This window comes from Drosophila nasuta, chromosome 3 (genome assembly GCF_023558535.2).
Source record: "Drosophila nasuta strain 15112-1781.00 chromosome 3, ASM2355853v1, whole genome shotgun sequence".
Taxonomy (NCBI): Eukaryota; Metazoa; Arthropoda; class Insecta; order Diptera; family Drosophilidae; genus Drosophila; species Drosophila nasuta.
In genome coordinates this window covers 5901471-5920996 of record NC_083457.1, presented here as the reverse complement: position 1 = coordinate 5920996, position 19526 = coordinate 5901471, and the positions used below count along the sequence as shown (strand labels likewise).

The window sequence follows — 19526 nt, the reverse complement described above, 5'->3', positions numbered from 1 at the left end:
TTTATTTAAACTACATTAAAATTGATTTTATTCTCTCAAACAAAAATACAAAAATATAATATAAGAACACTGCTTTATATTACTATATTTTTTAAAGAGTTTACCAAGCTGACGACTATTTCATAGTACCCTATTTAAAGTGCGTTGGCACAAGCATATTTCGAAGCAAGTAAAAAGTTGCAGCAAAGTCTTGCTCCACATAATCTGCGGCATATTGTTTATGAGCTCATGTGCGGAGGGTCTCTTCACCTCCTGCCCCTGCCACTGCCACTTCTTCGTCATAATCTTATCAGCATTTTCCTCGGCTGTTGCTGTTGAAGTCGCCAGCCGAGTGAAAGTTACAGTTTCAATTTTCTTGCCTTGCAGTTTTTACAAGCGGGGTGGGAGAAACAGAGCGGGATAGAAAGAGAGTAGGTGATAAGAAGTGGCGATTCGGTAATTAGCTATCGATTGTAACATAGTTAATCGACCGGCAACTGTACAATTCCATTATTAACTTAGCCGAGTCAATCAACTTGTAGAAATTCCTTAAATGGATTATCCTCAATGGTCTTTGCTGACTTCTTGACTCGGTTTTTGCTCAAATGAAGCTGTGTGTGGACTTAAAGTCGACTCGAGTCGGATTTGCGACCGCTCATTATGTGAGATTAGCCCAAGAAAATCCGCACATAATCCAACCGCAACGATCAGTGAATGAAGCTGTAACTCGGAGTTGGTCTAATGAACAGTAGGTAGTTTTCTTTTCGCTCTTTTCTGGCCAATTGATGATTGCATTAGTGTGAATTGGCCTCGTGGGGTCGTTGAATGGAACAAAGTCTAAACTCCAAAATCTGGAGGCCATGCTACGAAAATTGCATTGTTCTCTCAATGATGCGATTATTTGCGATTATCGCGAGGAAAACATTTTGTGGACTTAGCCGGAAATGCACTTAGAATTATCGGCATTTGAATTTGCTTTGCCATGTTTGGCATTTCGAATAATTTTCGCGATAAGTTTTTATCAGTTCTTGGGGGTTTTCTTTGTTCGCCGACATATGGCTAAAGCGAAATGCAAAAGCAACGAAAACGAAAACGTTCGAGGAAACTGAAACCGATTCAAGTTTACGATCTATTTGTCAAAGGGTTTTCGGTTCTCTCGCTTGGTTTATGTTTTTATTTAGATGCCGATCGACAAAAAAGGTTTTGCGAAAAAGTGCGAAAAATGTTCGCTGGAAATGTATGGAAATGCTATGTGGTTTTATGGCCTGGCATCTCTCTAACCCTTTTTCGCTCGTCCTCATTAGCATTACCATTGACCGAAAGGATGTGAAGGATTTCCAGGAAATGCGCTAATACTGTCCTGTCCTACCTCGGTATCATCTTCATTATCATCAACGAGTGACGTTAGCTCAATCAATGTCGTCTCGAAATACGCTGCATAAAATAAATATTTCTCATTTGTCAAGCGTATGCAAAAACGTAAAACGCTTCGCTGGCATTTTCCGGGTGTCAACCCTTTTTCTCAGCTCCTCGAAGCTACCTGTGTGCAGTTGACACACGGTAAGCGTTAAGAAAGATATGTGTTTGGCCTAAACACATCTCTTGGCTGGCTCTCAAGTACCGAAAGGTGTCCAGCTTTTGAAGTTGCAGCGGCAAATTTCCCTAAATAACATATTTCCAATACAAAAGGCAATTAGCGTGCAACGAGACGACTATTTACTCAGGGCTCAATCTTTGGACGATGGAACAGAAACAGGACAAGAGAAACAGAAGCCGCCTCGACAATCGGACAATGCAATGCGACCTGCTGAGCACAGGTTAGTGACGTTTTCGCTCCGGCCAGAAGCGGCAGCCTCATTTCTTGGCCATAAACTGCACTCCACTCGACAATCGCATTTCGCAACATGGTGCTAATGGACGCCGGCAGACTGGCAAAGGATCAACAAGGATATGTACACGTGTGTGTGGAAACGCAACGAATTACATAATATTTAGAGAGAGAGTCTTTAAAGATGCCGAGGTTTGAAAGAGTGCTCTCTATTCATTGACAATGAACTCTTGTTTATTGCTTTTGAATAATCTTATTATTATTTAAATACCACCTGGATATTTTCAGATAAAAATGTGTATTATCAGTTAAAAATATTTATGAATTCTTTAAATTATACTCCATCCAGTTTTGTATTCTAAAGCCATCTTTGTTAAAGTTTTGTAAAATTAAGTGAAGTTTTGTGTTTTTAATCAAGATATTACTATATCATATAGGAATCAAAAATGTTAAGTTTCTGAAATGTATTAATCCAACCAATTAAAATCGTTTCTATTTTATTGCCAATTTTTTAATAAGAAGAATTTGCTAATGAATTCCCTAATTAAAAAGCATTGAACATGAGGCATGTTGAATAGATAATCAATATCAATGTGACACAAAATAAGTGTAATAATATTGCGAAAATAAAAAAATTTTAAGGAATTACAAATTAAGAAATATGTACGAAAATTATAAAAATGAAAATACGATCCATCAGATGCATATATTATGTAAACATAGTATATTGTCTCGCATAAATCGTGTAAAGTTGTAAACGATACAAAGTTGGCATTTCATTCAATATATTCCCTTTCTCTATTATCGCATCTCACAAATGTTTACACAAAATTCGTCTGACGGAAGGGCAAAAATACGAAATATCTAACAAATATTTATTTATAATGTGTGTAGACGAGTGTGTGTCTGACTGCATGTGTGTGTGTGTGTGTATAAAGCAACAGCCAAAAAACAAACAAAACTGCAGGCAACGAACAAAATTAATAAAAATGCAACAAGACAAGAAATACAAAATGTGTGTGAGTGTGGGGAACGATCGAGCGAGACAGACAATCGCAGAGAGGGAGAGCGAAAAGCGAACGAAGGAATGGGAAACGTTGGAAATTTATCGCGCGCGTCATTTGCTGCAACTCGATGGGTCTCTGTGTGTGTGTCTGTTTGTGTGAGTGTGCGTTTTAGTATGGAAAGCAGCACGTAGGCATAGAAGCAGCGTTAGGAGCAGCGACGTCGCGTCGCGTCAGCAGCAACAGCAGTAGGGCCGGTGTATGGCGGGGGACGGGGGCGACTCATTCGCGCTACGCATGGGTCATTGCACTTTTGCAACGCCATCAACGGCGTGCACGCTCACACACACACACACATACGAAGAGACACATGCATATGTAGATAGTAAACATAGAAATAGAGATACGAACACATAGATAGCAAAAGGCAACATTCAACGAGAATTTTATACAAAAAAAACAGCGTACGAAAAATTAGGCGAAAGCAAACAGCAAAAGAGCGAGAGAGCGCGATACGAAGCGAGCACAAATATTGAAACGCAGATATAGCTAACAAATGCATGCGCTTGTTCTTGGAGCAGAGAGAGAGCGGAGCGGGGGACAAACGAGATGGCGACTGCGCCAACGCTGCGAGTGCGAGTGCGAAAGAGCGACTGCGCCAACAACTTTGACTTTGCAGTTGGGCAGCCATTTTGTTGGAGTGAGCGCGTCAATTTCGCCTGCATTTGTACTCACAAATACACACACACACACACACATGCGCTTTCTAAAAATAGCGCCCACGCCGGCTAACGAGTCTGCAGTCTGAAGTCTGCAGTCTGCACTCTCTGGCATTGCCATTGCGTTTATAGCCCCTCATTTTCGACTCTGACCCTTGGCAGTGCCATTTGTGCCGCCAACGCCACTCGAGTGTTGCAGTTGTTGTTGCTGTTGCAGTTTGCTGCACATGTGGAAAATGTGAAAAACTTAAGTACAGCAAACTGCGACAGCGGCAGCGAAGCGGCGCATGGGGTGTGTTTTTCATGTTTTTCACCAAAAACTCAACCCAAAACCAAAAAAAAAAAATACTAAATTAATACTCACGCACATTTTCCCAGCATTTTATTTTTAGCAATTTCGAATTTTGGACGAAAATTTCAAGTCGAGCACAATTCGGCTGCTAAGGCTTGCTCACGCAGGGGGAACGGAACGGGGGCGGGAATGTCATTTCCAAATTATGACGATGCAGTCTAATATATTTTCTGCTATACAGTATATTCTGCATACAGTGAATTTTTGAAAAGCAAAAGTGATTCACATAAACGAGTTCAAATAAAGAGAAGAGAGTTTAATAATGCTTATAAAGTTAACTTGCAATATCAATAAAATATTTTAATAAAATGTGCAGTTTAATAATGCCTATAAAGTTAACTTGCAATATCAATAAAACATTTTTTTAATAAAAATATTCCTCAAATTTGAAAAACTTTCCTTTTGAAATGTTTTTTAAAGCAGTGCAAATATAAATTCACTAATTACTCAGAATGAAACTTTCACTTCTTTAGAGCATTCACTGTAATTTCTATTACTTTTTATTATCTTCTCTGCTTCTAATACTAAATAAAATTAAACAATTATTGTAATAACAAAAATAAAAATGATTTTATTTCCATATTTTTAACAACGTTAGAATTGCTTTTTGAAATTTTTTCAAATCAAAGTCACTTTTCATACTTCGAACGTTCACTTTCAAGAGTGTCCACTGTATATTCTAGCACATTTTCCTACCTTGTTCCGCTTGTGGCTGTTGTCGCTGTAGCTGGAGTTGTTTCCTGTGTGGTCGCGACTCGCGATCAGGCCAATGGAGGCAAGCACTTACATTGGATATGTTTGTATGTAGTCGAGTATATGCTTTATTCTGTTCACTTTTCGTATAACTTTAAGCTTGCACATTTTTGCAAATTGTCTGCTCTCTTTTCACTTTTTATTTGTCGTTTCTCTTATTTTTGATTCGTTTTTCTTTTTGGTTTGCCACGTGTCTCACGATACTCGCTCGATTAATTTGCACACTTTTCGTGTGTGTTTTTTGGATATTTTATTCTTTGGTTGTCGTTTTGATCACAAACTCGCGACGATTTGGCCAAGTTCTGCACGCGTTTCGGCCATTATGCAAAATGAGCAGAACATCTAGCGGCACAAACAGCGGTTACAACAAGCTTGTTGTAAGCTTTTGCGTTCAAGTTTTTTTTATGTTATTTCGCGTGTTTTTTTTTCTCTTTATTCTTTTGGGTTGTCTGTAAGTCCGGGCGGCATCTCTTGCGAAAGATCGACGTGCACTGACCTTGGCGTCCACAAAATGTAACTAAGATACTGCCAAGGGGCAGTGTGGGGGGTGTTTGTATGATGGGGTCTTGTCTGCCTGCCTGCCGGTCGACTCTACGAATCTGTTGCTGTTTCTGGATTTCAAATTCTGAAACTAATTCCGAGTAAAGCGTCGGAGAGGCGGCAAAAGCTCTTTTTTAATTTTTTGTGTCCACACACACACACACACACACACTCGCATTGAAATATATATACATACATGCTATATACTAGCTGCTTATGTACACAAATACTGTGGCATCAAAACTGACTCATGGAAGTGAGCAAAACAACAGACGAATAAAGCGGGAACAAAACTTTCGCACTAGAAAACGAGCATTACAACAACATGGCAGAGGTGACAAGAGTGCTGAGAAGAGGGAGCAGGAGGAGGGGGAGGGAGCAAAAGCTCTCGCGGAGCAGCATAAAATTATCAGGCAGCCCTTTGCCAGAGAAAGAGAGAACGATTAGATTCATGCTCTCCGATTCTACGAAAACAAAACTATTTTGCAAATAACAAAAATAATATAGCAACAACAAGAACGGCAACAACAAAAACAACACAAATAAATAACAACAAAAATATGGCAGACAACAACAGAAATGGAAAAAACAAGAACCGCCATTTGGTGTTCGCTTGTTTATCTGTAGAACTTTTCAGGGTCACTTAATTATTACACAATTTTTGTTTACAGCGAAAAATAGTATGACAGACGAAATAGTGGCAGCCGAAGAAGAAGAAGAAGAAGTAGCACAACTGAAAAATGTTTGTTGCTGGCAAAAAAGCAAAAAAATAATAAATTGTAAATTCAAGTGTGCGTGTGTGTGTGTGTGTGTGACAGCAGTTCTGCTGCTTACAACGAAAACAAATTTCATTAATTTTGTTGTTTTGTTCGTCGCTGCGCCAGGGTCAATTTATGTGTGTGTGCTGTTGGAAATATTTATTTGTAAATTTGTAAATACGGAAGGTCTTGATTCAATGCTAGCAAATACATGCTCACAATTTAATTGTTTATCTATTTGTTAATAATGTGGATCAAGGCTTGTAATGTAATCGTTTAATTTTCGCTAATTTCCATAAAGGTTCCTAGTCGATGGCAGCAACAAGTTACGTCAACACACAGAACCTGGGGCGTTTTTTTTTTTTTGTTTGCTACTATAGCACACCAGAAAGCCCGTTAAAAAGCTAGAGAATAGCACAGAAACAAAAACAACAACATATAGCAGACGGGCGCGGCAACGGCGCCGTCCCTAAACTTGAACTTGAAATGCTGCGAAAACAAAATTCAAGAGCAAAATGCCGGCAAAAAAAAAACGCAAAAAAACAAGTTGAAAACAATAACAAGAGAGAGAGCGCGACGCAAACTCGAAGTGGTGATACCCTGTAAGCAAGCAGAGTATGCGAATTCTGCCAGCTTTAAGGCAAATTATATTTGCCTCACGCATCACTTACTTAATCTTATACAAATACATATTTTATATGTATTTATTTTACATATAAATGCTTACGCGTTGCATTAAACCCTTGCTACACAGTTTGAGCTGAACAGACGCGCCTTTTTTCTACTGCTTTTGTAGGGTATTGTGGGTAATAAATAGCAGCTCTCTCTCTATCTTTCGTGCTGGCCTCTCGCTTCGGCAACGTGTCGCCGAATGCCCCCGACGGTTCCCGAAGCTTTTTAATGCAAAATTGCGATTCGGCTCTTCACTCGCGAATTTGCGAGCCGACCAATCAGCACAATTGGCGAGCCGAAAGCTGCCGCTATGTGCTTCGCTCGCGTTTGCTTATTTTTGGCACAGATAAGTCGCCATTTTCGCGCAAAAACAACTCGAAAAGCTGACGCCAACTAAAACTAAAGAACGCCAAAATTGTTGAATTGTTGAAGAGAGTCAACTTGCTGTTGAATTCCATCTCTTCTGGCGTCGTTTCTGTTCTTTCTATTTACTATATTGACTATTTCGCGTGTGTGTTGATTAAGTCAATTGTCTGGCACAGTGGGAAGACACGTGGTTAGCTAGCAGCTAGCAGCTGGCATCTGGAAGTTGAAAGAGCTTTCTGGAGAGCGTGTAGAACCTGAGACACATTAGAATAAGCTTAGCTCACATGGCATGCTAAGTAGCCGCAGCTCTTTAGATATGTTTATACACCTCAGAAATGGCATTACATTAATAAATTTTAAAATTTGTTTTTATTTTTTTATTTATTATTTTATAACTGCAATAAAAAAAATGAGTTAAGCAATTAATTACATATGCTTTGTTTTCATCTTTATAGCTCAACAATAAAATATTTTTTAATTCAATTCAATCGTTCAACTATTTTTAACTTAAATTTGATTTGCTGCTGCTCAGCACGTTCGCCAAAAAATATTAACAGTGTTTTTCGCATTTAGCTTTCGCGAGCGCTTTCATTAACAGCGCGGTTCTTGTCCCGGCTCACGGATCTTATACTCCGCAAGCTTGATTCGCCTGCAAACCACATGAAATGATCTTATTACGTTGAGAATGCCTATTATCCCTATTGTTGTTCATTGGCCAGGCCAATTGATGCAACCTGCTGGAGTTCAGCTGCCACTCCCTGACTTGCAACATGTTCCCTATTTTCCCAATTTCCCAACAATCAGAAAACACCTTCGCCATCCGCTGCCAACTGGCAACATCATCGAATCGTGTGACTTTTTCATGTCTTTCTTTTTACATCAAATCAAAAAGTTAACTTTTCCCAGGGTTTTTGCCGGGTTGCATCCCGCATATCCACCGACAGATGTGTGTGTGCGTGTGTGTATCCTGTTGCTCGCGTCCTGCACGCATACCCTTAGCTACTCCTACTCCTGCTCCTTCGCAGTCGCAGTCGCAGTCGCCCCTGCAACAGAAGCAACAATCAATTTGTGCATTCGCTTTGGTTTCCCCTTCCCTCCACTCTTAGTGTTCAGGCTGTGCAACGTTTATCCTTTATTGTGTGCCACAATTTCTCGTCATTCTTTTTCTGGTCCTTTGTTATTGCTGGGTTTATTGAACTATTGATTCCAAAGGCATTTATTGCACTATCATACAGGTGATCATATCGGGGATTTGGCTGCGACAAGTGATCGGTGAACTAATCGCATTAATCTACACCTTTCGCAAGCTTACTTCCACGGTATACAACATAGAAACAAGACTTGCATTCTTACCTGTCTTGGTTCCCCCTTCTACACGTCTCGCACAACGCGGAGTTTGCTTAAGAAATTTTCACACATTTTTCATTCTCATCTGCCAAACAACTAAGTCAACAATTGCACGGCAGGTATTGCAGCAGCAACAGCAGCAACAGCATCTCAGAAAAGTCGTTGTTTGGTCAAGAGACGTGTACGTGGAGATTCTTTTGGACCAAAACTCAGCGCAACAGGCGCAAATTATTTTGACAAGTGGCCGAAAAATTGTCTTGCATTGTTCAGAGCACTGTGTGCACAGTACGAATAGAAGCAGAAGAGACAACAACAGCAGCAACAACAATAACAACAACACCCAGGCTGTTCTCATCTTCGATGAGGGGCATTCATGTGAGCCAAGCACAAGACGCTCTCTTTGAGTGGCAGCGGCTATTAAGACAGACAGACAGACAGACACTCTACCAAAGTCTTGAGTGGCCTGAGAGACAGACAGAGTGTCTCTGCTATTGAATAAATATTGCGGCCCATTAATTACAATTTGAAAGCCACACACAAAACACACTCTCGCATTAATAATCGAGTGACATTTTGTCAATGTCTATTTTGCGATTGCCTGTAATTGTCTGCAATCATTTTGCACTTTTTTTAAATGCTGCTGAATTACAATTCTTCTTCATACTGTCTTAGCTCTCATCTAATATCCAATAATAAAACTCAACAAGTTTGCATCTCATCTTCATCATTTTATTGCCTTAACATTAATACATCTTTTTTAGATTAATATTTAATAACATTCATATATATAAGTTGTTAAAATTCACTTAATAAATAAATGTATGACAAATTTGTGATCACTGTAATTCTGAAAAATTAAAAAAACTATATTAAAATGTTAAATCTTTTTGCAGTTTCGTATTTTACTCTTAAACTAACCAAAATACATTATTTGTCTTTTAGCTTCGTTTATAACTTTATAAATTTAAAAGATGAGAAATGACATTCATATAACTTGTAGCATTATTTCAATTGTTGACAATTTAACATAATTACCTTAAGCAAAAAATATTTTTTTCTAACAAATGTTCTTCATTTGACAATCCATTCATTTGCTTCCTTTTCGCTATGTTCTTTGTATGTCAAAATTTGTCAAAGTTCTACCAACTATAATTTGTAATTCTAAATATATTTGCAATTAAAAATATGTTGTTAATTATGTATAGCCCGGATGGCTGTTTATTTATTGCTCTTGTAGTTGTTATACACCATATTTGTGGTACAGTCGCCAAGCAGTTGAGCGCTTGCATCGCATCGCTTCGTATTGCCGGAAATCGCCAGCAATTGCACGTTTCGGTCTTCTGTGCGTGTCTTCCAAAATGTGTTTTTCTTTTTTTCTAGTTTTTTTTGGAAATGCAGCAGCTACAACGCAAACAACAACGCTGCGACGGTAGAATAACAAATAATTAGCATTAACCACGCAATTGAGTGCAACAACAACGCAGCGCAGCGCAGCCGAAGAAGCGTTTGACAGCGAAACGGCGATTTGAGTGCAATGTGCAGGCACACATACATACAAATGCACTTATCGACACACTCGCACACACACAAACACAGACACACAATCATGCAAAGACGAAAAAGCAGAGAACAGAAGTGGCCGCCAATCAAGCAAACAGAACAACAACAACAACGAAGCAAAAGCAGCAGCAAAGGCAACAGAGATAATACATTTTTGGATATGTCAACAAAGCGAAGAACGAAAACAAATTGTGTAAAAGTAAAAGAAAATGCCAATGTTCTGCCAGCGAGAGAGCACGAATAAGATGGCAAGTGAGACAGAGAGGGAGAAAGAGAGCACGCGAGCTCCAGCTCCAACGAAGTACGTGGGCGCAGTGAACTGCGTTTTGACTCGATCAGGCAACGCCATCTTGGCAGCGAAAAAGACAAACATGAAAATGTATGTATGTATGTATGTGGGCATAAGTTTATATGTGAGCGTGCTTTCTTGCTGTTTGCTGTTGTTGCATTTTAGTGCTGCTCCTCCATGCGGCATGTGGCGCGATGGCGGCCCTACGCCAACAATAAATGAAGTTTTTGCTGGCCTGCTTGTGTGTTGCATGTGGCACGTCGTCGCACTGTGAGTGGCATTCAAATTACAAAGCAATTGCATAATTGTCACCATGCTCACACACACACACACACCGAGAGACATACAAACACATGGGCATTGTGTCTTATTGCCTGTGTCTAATGCAGCCACAAAGGTCAACAAGTCACAACAATAGCCGAGGCGAGATGTGGTGACTGACACACGTTTAGGTCCAGTCCAAGGCAACAGATCCTGCAAATAAAGGAAGGCCAAATGAAAGTGAAACGCTTATCAATAGATACTGACAGAAAGAGAGAGAGAGGGAGACAGATACAGTGTCCGAGCCTTGAGACTCGAGCCCTGTTGAGAACAAAGGATAAAAGCAGCGAGCGACTGACACACGCATCAAAGAAGAGGGGGAGATCAGAACATATGAAGAAGAAGAAGCAGAACACCAGAGAATGGCAGAAAATGCGACAATTTCAAATATATTTCAAGTCAAAACTGGCAGCTATCTTTTGTAATAGGATCCTTTTTTGTCAGATCCTTGCGCGTGTGAAGCGCGACGACTGCGACGCGTTTTCCGCAGTCTCCCATTGTTGTTGTCCATGTTGTTGTTTATGCTGGTGTCGCTGTCGCGTAAAAAACCAAAAAAAGAAGAAATAAACGAAACCAAACCCTCGCCCTCGTTTTCGTTTCTCAGTTGTCAGTTCTCAGCACTTTTGTGTGTGTGTCTCTGGGTCGCCTACTATGGCGTCTAATTTATGCCAAATATGAGACCCTCGATAGGATCATGTATGGTATGTCTACAAAAGGAAAAAGAAAAAGCAAAACAAAACAACTCGCTGATGAAACCAAGCACATCCCTGGTTCACAAGTGCAGCCAGTAAAACAAATAGGAAAACCGAATCTGCTCGACTGGAAGATACTTGTTAGTCACTCGGAGAGTCTTTAAAAAGATTAACTTATTCTTATATAACTGCTTATAATAACTTATTCACAATTTAATTATGCCAAAAAATGCAAAAATTACTTATAAAGTGCCAAACTTACTATTTATTTTCTAATTTATTTATAAGTGTAGAATCCTTACAGCCCAAAATTGCACCTTAACAAAACATCGAAGTTATTTTGAAGAATCCAGACTCCACATAGCCGTAAGTGAATAGTATTTATAACTTACTGTAGTTACTGATATTTAACATATATGATATAAGTTTTCGCCAGAGAATTGATATTTTCAATAAGTTCCCAAAAATTTTTGAATTCGAATCTAATTTTAATGCGTATTTTCAAATACTTACTGTTTCAATTGAGTAACACCTTCCTATCTGTTCAGCCTCCCAGCTCTTACAAAGTAGGTTTTCATCCTTCAGTTACAGAATTCTTTCCATATCGATAGGGTTCGTGCTGCTGTATCTTATTTTTTCATCAAGTTATAATACTCTTTTATACTTTCTGCAGAGGGTATAATAAGAAAAAAAGAAGAAGCGTGAAGGTTGTGCAAAACTTTCGAGTCTCTTGCTGATATTTACTTGACGCCTCTTTTGGCATAAGCAGCGTTAACAACTACAACAAAGCATTAACATTCTGGGGTTGTCGTCTGAATGGTTGCAGTTCGGCTTAGTTCAGCTTTCTGGGGCTTCAACCCTCGAGGCGGCATGGCAGGTCAACTGAGAAATAAAAAATTTGCATGCTGTCGCTGCAAAATTACCAGATACAGAAAAAAAAACAACTTTATAGTAGTACATGCCACACGTGACGCACTCCACATTCACGAGCAATAATGTCTGCAAACTAGGTGAGGCAAAAAGAGACAGGGGAAGGTAATGCAGAGAATGTGCTTGGGGTGTTTCGATAAGTACTTTACGAGGCACAACCCTCGTTTTGCGGATTTTTTTATGGTTTTGCCCAAACAGCGGCAAACAACATCAAAGTTCATACTCGCATACTCGCATAATATTTTCAGTTCGCCTGGGTGGTAGTAGCACTTTAACTAACGGTGGTTGCTCTTCTCCAGTTTCGCTTTCGGTTGCAGTCACAATGCCTGCTCCTGCTCCTGTTTCTGTTGCTGTTCCTGTTCCTACTTCTCTCCCTATCCTTGTCGCTGAATGAGCGAAAACCATTCGCATTGGCTGGCAATTGCAATTTTATTTGCGATGATGACTATTCAATCGCCATATGGCAAATCGCATTGGCGATTTCGCAACTTTTCTACAGAAGGTTTGGGGTTGAAATCGACACCCGACATAGCCTGTTTCTTCTGTGGTGGTGGCAAGCGAATGATGGGAGGAGCTGTGCGAAAACTTGTGGCAAAAATGGCGAATGCCAAGTTAAGAGACTTGAAAACCTAAGCTGCCTTTGATATTGGCCAACGGAATGCAGATGAATGCAATTACTTTATTCGATGTGATTATTAAGAAGGAACAAGCTTGCTGCAAAAATATATGTAAAGATAAACAACATTTACATTTTGAAATATAGCGATAAATGCAAAGATTTCGAGTTGAAGCTTAGCTGAAAATGCTATTATATTTTATAGTAATCTTAATAAGTTTCAATTTTATTCTTTACACCCCTAACTACACTGTCACTCTCACTTTAATTAACTCCAATAACCTAAAGGGATTAAATAGTTTCCTATTCTCAGCATACTTAATTGGACTTTCACGTTCATTTTGTAAATGCTGTTCTGAAGCTTTGAAATTGCAATATACCTTTCTTTTTAATGATAATCATATTGTTTTTGAAGTAATAAAATTGCAATACATTTGGCATTTTAATGAATATCAATGTTCGAAAATATGTGTACAGTAGATGAATGCCAAAATTGCATTACTCGTACAACAAAAGGATGCAAATTAAATGTCTTAAGTACATTTGCATAATTCGACTCAAAGAGTTTCTTTTATGAGGAAAACAAACTAATCGAAGGGCAACCAATATGCAAATTTTGTTGAAATCAATCGAGAGCTGAATGAATATCGATCAAAATTGATTTGTTGCCCGGTGCGCGGAAACCCAAACAGACTGCACCCTGCATCCTGGACGTCCTGGCCACACAGCTACCCGCTTAACCCGAAAAGTGAGCAATATACCGAGCAAGAGATCCTGCTCAAGGAGTTGAGAGAAGCGTGAGAAAGTTTCCTTAATGTTTTTGCACGCATAATTTACATAATTTTGCCTAGCCAAACTAACAAGGAAATAAATTGCAGTCGCATCACATCACAACGCATCGCATTCTCATTTTCCTATTTTCTGCTTTCTGTTTTGTCGGTTTTCTATTTTCTATTTTCGATTTCCTTTACGATGTTATGCAAATGAGCTAATGTTGTTGTCCCTCTTCAACCCCCTGCCAAGGGCATAGAGTGCGAGCGTGCCAGCATGCTGTGAGCAGCCGCTCTCTGGCGCCTTTCGTCCACTGTGCGCATAATTAACCCCTGTTGGGCGATTGTCTGTGTGCCGTGTCCTTTAAGGCCTGTCTCTGCGGCACTTCCTTTGCAGTAGCATTTTCCGATTTTCCTATTTTCACTTTCGTTTTGCGTTTTTGCCCATTTCGCAAAGTCGTTGCGACGCTTCTTATGCAAATTACGATCGCAAATGATCTCTCCCCGAACCCTTTTTGCGCCAAGTGAAAATCTTGTGCTGTTTTTCACGAATAAAATTAACATATGCAAATTATTTATTCAGTTCAGAGATCTTTGCACGATCTTTGGCACCGCTCTAATTTCGTAGTTTGCGATGTCAGGTACACGGGAGACGCTGCAGTTTTCCCGACCGTGAGAAACTCTTCGACATTAGCATAATTTTAATTTTTGTTGTAAAAGTCGTGAAAATTCGCTGCACCCAAAAACGATCGGACGTGATCGTTGCAAAGACACTGAAGATGCATTTATTTCGCTTTTATTAAAAAATGTCAATGGAAAAAGTCTACAAAGAGACATCAGAGGGATCGCTCCGATCGGTGGAGTCGCTGCTGGAGCTGCTCGAATCACTTGAGTCGCTGTCGTCGCTACTCTCCGGTGAGGATCTCCGCTGTTGTTTCTGATCTTGCTGTTGCAGACTGCAACTCTTCTTGGCCACGCAATTTGTGAAATAGCGAGCTCGTTTCCTTGCCGGCATCCTGCCCCGCATCCCTCTCGGACACTTGCGTCGATGTCCACTCAAGACCTGATTGATGGTCTCCAATCGGCTCTCGAGGGAGCGTTGCAAGTCCGCCTTCTCATAGGTGTTCATGTTGCGCAGATTGAGCTTGGTATGCGGTAGCATTACCTTCTTCATTCCTAGCAGCGTCTCGTTGTTGAAGTCCTCAAAATCGAACCACTGCAGACCATAATTATCGCAGGTTATATCTTCATTCCGGGCAATGATGTCCATGATCTCATCTTTCACATGCATGGGCATCATCGCAAACTGTTGCATCATCGTATGACGATCTGACTTACTGAAATTAGGTTCCGCCTTAATGCCATTTGGGTAGCTTGTAGCCAGGACATTCATCAGTTTGTGCCCATTGCTTGACACCATTCTTTGTCTTCTCCAGTACTCCTGGCCAATCAAGTATCGTTCATCCTCGACCTGGCGACATGTGTCGAGTTTCTTGCTCAGCTTCTCGATCATAAAGTCAATGCCATCCATTAGGCCCTGTTCCCACCTGGCCTGTACATTATAGGGAGCTCTTAGGCTGCCATCCATCCGCTTTACCTCGTAGAGCAGCTCGGTTAATTGCTTGTTATGGGGCTGCAAAGAGATACTTTCCAGGGGCACAAAGAAGGCGTTCCCATAGACTCTCTTCGCCTGTTCCTGGCTCTGCAGAAAGATGTTATCAACGGTTATATGGAAATCCTCGATCGTCTTAAAGGCATGTTTGCTAATCCTCTTGGACAGCGCGCACCACTTCTCCTTGAAGAATTCCCTCACTTCTTTATCCACCTCATCGACATAGCAGTTCTGCAGCTTCTTCAAGTCTTCGCGACACAGACGCTCCCTCGTTGTCAACGTATTCTCCGATGGCGGGTGATTGCGTTCAGCTTGTGGATTCTTGCTGCTGGGATACTCAGGTCCTGGCGGCATTTGGTCCAGGACTTTAAGGAAGAACTTCTCCAGCTGCATGCCCTTCCGGTAGACAACCTCGCCGGTACGATTGAATTTGAAGCAATTGTTGATAACGAGTCGAAAGTCATCGATGAGCTCATCGACACCTTGGTAGTATTGGTTCTGGACACGCTTGATGATGGTGCCCACGTCCATAGGATCGGTGATGATCATGTAGTAGGCGGGCACATTTAGCAGCTCCGAATCGACCGGTTGCATGAAATCAGGGGCGAAGGACTTGCCGGGTATCTTATCGAGTAGTTGTCGCTTCAGAAATTCGATCTTATTTGTGTGGACACCACACCTGTCCGGTCGTGGAAACACCTCCGGCTGGACGCGAGTTGGCAGCTTTAGTTTGACCATGAGCGCCTTATCGGGGATTTTAATTAGGTAAATGCAATTTGGACTGTCATCACAACTTACCATTTAGCAAGCCTTGAAAGGGTTGCCTCGATATAGTCAGCTTCTTATAAATCCGAATTGAAATCAACTTTAAATACTTAAGTTCGATACTCTATCCAGGTTCCGTGCGTTGTGAATTTTTACCTCGAACTAATCTAGTTTCGCCTCGCAACTTTGACAGCATTGTCAATGCCTCCAGTGTTGTGCAGCGCATCGTATATTCAGTTTGACATTGGCATGGCAAAAATATTGATGATGCGTTATAAATAGACCAAATAAAATATAGAAAAAAAAAAACTAGATTAACAATGGCACTTCAAAGCGGAAGCAACCACCTAATGACGGGGGATGGGGAGGAGCTGTTTCAGCTCCAACCGCCCTTGTCTAATATATTTTGCACCACTTCACACGCAGGCCGCCTTCAAGTTGTCCTCGGTTTTTGAACGGAGGAGGAGGAGGAGGAGAGAAGAGCGACAGAGATGCGGCAATGGGACATAAAAACTGTTTTTTGCAATTTACATCAACATTTTTATCACCCTCGCCCTCACACCCCGGACGCCATATTCACATCCTGTTAGCCAGCACCAGCATGAGGAGCACAACAACATGCTTTTCCTATTTACACATACACACACACTTACTTAGACTCCCCCGCACCACAGTCTCCCCCACCGCCGATTACCTTCGCATGTACCATACGCCTAAGCAGCGCCCAGTACAATCTGCTTTTGCTTTCGCTTTTGCCTGCGTCTTTTTGCGACACTTAATTACACACGCATACGCTTCATTCCACTTTGCTAGTGGTTGCGCCACCTTCCCCATCCCCTCTCCCCATCCAACACATATCCCGCACCATGCTGCCCCGCCCACTTCCCATGGGACAGTGCGGCAGCATACGCATCTCTGTGTCTCTTCTTAAATTTTCTAAATTTTTGCCACCAATTTGCCTGCTGCAGTCGACTAATCTCTAACAAATTCGTAAGATCTTTTGAGTGTGCAACTCCACAATTATTTGCAACCACAAACTAAAAAATAATAGTGGCCATCACTAGACCCTTTGGGTCAAGCAGGTTTAAAGAGTGGACGGGCCCAGTAAACTATATTTAATTGCTAGGCCCGTTTTGCTTTAAATGTTGTTTACAACAAACGAAATAAATAATATTACATGATGTTATTGAGAACTGTCTTGGGATAATTTTTCCGTTAGTAGCTTCATGGCTCATCTGACTTCTAAACTATCATCATTCTTGATTCGCAAAATCAAAGAGAGAGCTTCGGCCATGAATGCGATGTCCATTGATTTGCAATACCTGTTAAGGGAAAAAGATAACGAGTAAATAAACTATTAATATTTATTTCGTTTAGGAATAACTTTTACGATTAACTTTTATATGATCAAATTTGTTTTTTTAATCAAATCAAGGATTACGTTTTTACTTTATACTATGTTAGGATAACGTATTGACCTCCAATAAATAACGCATCTGGTGAAGCAAAATAAGGAGTATTTTCTGGTAAAAAGGTTGCGTGCGACATTATTCAAAGTGAAAGCAAAGAATTTTTTTATTTTTAATAATTATGAATCTTATAGCTTTGAATTAGCAATTTAATTAGAGCTAGTAATGGAATAATTTCTTTGTTCAGCTTTACTTATTTTTTAAATGTATGTGTGTATGTGTATGTTTTTTTTCACTGCAAATAGTTTTATATGCAACATTCCCATGTAAAGAAGGCTTTTATCAAAAATTGTGTGTCTTACCGATTTGTTGGCAGTTCTATGAACGTCTCGACAACCAACTTCTTGAAAGTTGTTTTGTAATCCAAAAAGAAAAACGTCCGAGGCTTAATTTTCAAGAATCCTCCATGGTTTCAAGTATCCATTGAGACTAAGAATATAAACTAAAATATTTTTTGCGATCAATACTATGGAGAGCCATATTAGATTTTGCTGTGTTTGAACTAAAATACTTGCGAGCTTCTTTGGATAAGTTTGAGAATGTCATCTAATTATTTGCAGGGTTTTTTTTATGGGACTAAGCCTACTCTTACCATTTCTCTGTTAACAGTTTGCTTTATAGACAATTCGAAGATTTTGACATTCTCACTTATCTTTCAAAAACTCTCAGTAATAGATATATTCTTGGATGATTCCTCCGTTGATTAAAAGACCATGGAAGGCACTCGAAAGGTATATGTTAGAAATGAAGCATTGATATCTTCTCCTTGAGAGTCTTCGACAAGTCCCATATCTGGATGATGGTCAAAAGTCAGATTTCCTTCGAGGTAACTGCAAGTACAATTGCTTTCTTTTGTTGATAAAAAAAAGGTCTGCACATAAATTATTCCCGGATGTTAAATGTGGCGATTAAATTTTATTTAAGTCTAAGCCTACTCTTACGGTTTTGTGACTTACTATACTTTTTTTTTGACAGAGATTCAATCATCCAACTGGGCTTTAAATTGGGTAAACTAACTTCTCATATTGGCTCTTATTTTGTGAATATTATGGAACTCTTTCAGTGAGACATATTTTACAATATATTAGTTATTTAAGCTATATATTGTGTCATCAAAAAAAATTAAACAAAAAGCAAACGCTAGTGTTGAGTGTGTGACTTACTTATTGACTTATTATCAGGGAAACGATAAAACAAACATTTTTTTAAATAAGTATTTGCCCAAAAACAAGTTAAAAACATGAATAGAATTGAAAGGCCACATTGAAAAAGGTCAAACTAACACCAAAAATCCAATTAAAATTCCTCCTGATTTTATATAATATTAACATATGGATAAGTCAAATGCTACATATGCATTTTACATGTATACAATTACAGTACTTTTATTGTGATAAATTAAACTAATTTGCACAATTTTTTAAGACGTCAAGATCCACAAATTTAATAAAGACTTAGGTATTCTAGTAGAAAATAAATTTAAACTTAATTAAGACATAATTTACACATTGTTAGTCGTTAATTCCAGAGAGTCATAAATTTGTTCTTCTAATTAATATTTAATTAGTCAATTCATGTTCAATATCTGCAGAATATTTTCTGTAAATTGCATTGCGATGTTTGCAACAATATTTCGTTATCTGCTGTTCTCATTTAATATTTTTAGAGGCTCTTCATATATGAAGAAGCCGCAGCGACAAGTGCAGCAACGGGACACAATGTACAGTCTCCGCAAATTCATTGCTCGTTAACACACACAAGCAGCAAATGCGGATGGGACTCAGACACACATAGATGTACATTCAACTGTCTGGAGACTGGCGCAATCAGAAATGCGAAGAACGTATGCAATGCCACATTGCGTGGCAGGTAGGGAGTAGAGATGAGAAGTGCAAGTCCCAGTTGAAGGTGTCAATTGTTGCCTTATCATGCGACCCCTGGCCAGAAGTGTCTGCAATAGTCCCACGTCTCACGTCCCCTTCTCCTTCTCCTTGTCCTTGTCTGACCCTGACCCTCTGCGTCCTTTCTTTCCTTAATTTTGTGTTTTTTTTTATTTTTATCTCTGACGGCGATTAATGCGAATAAATTTTATAGTCGAAAATGAAAATGTGCACTCGCATGTGCTCTAAGGTCTCCGTCTTTTGTTGTGCGTGTGTGTATTGTGTGCGTGTGTGTGAGAGTGTT

The 19526-nt window shown here is 39.8% G+C and overlaps 1 protein-coding gene across 2 annotated transcripts; it reads right to left on the bottom strand.

Moving 5' to 3' along the window:
* Positions 1 to 14166: 14166 nt before the first annotated feature.
* LOC132792729 (uncharacterized) lies at positions 14167 to 18277 on the bottom strand. Of its 2 annotated transcripts, none has more exons than XM_060802181.1 (4): positions 17935 to 18277; positions 17645 to 17863; positions 15907 to 17195; positions 14167 to 15852 (listed from the first exon to the last, which is right to left on the bottom strand). In XM_060802181.1, exons 3-4 carry the CDS (start codon positions 15907 to 15909, stop codon positions 14320 to 14322), a joined length of 1536 nt encoding a protein of 511 aa, XP_060658164.1. In that variant the 5' UTR covers positions 15910 to 17195; positions 17645 to 17863; positions 17935 to 18277; the 3' UTR covers positions 14167 to 14319. The 2 variants fall into 2 exon arrangements, with proteins under 2 accessions (XP_060658164.1, XP_060658165.1); XM_060802182.1 differs by having other exon boundaries at positions 17645 to 17860.
* Between the last annotated feature and the right edge of the window lie 1249 nt (positions 18278 to 19526).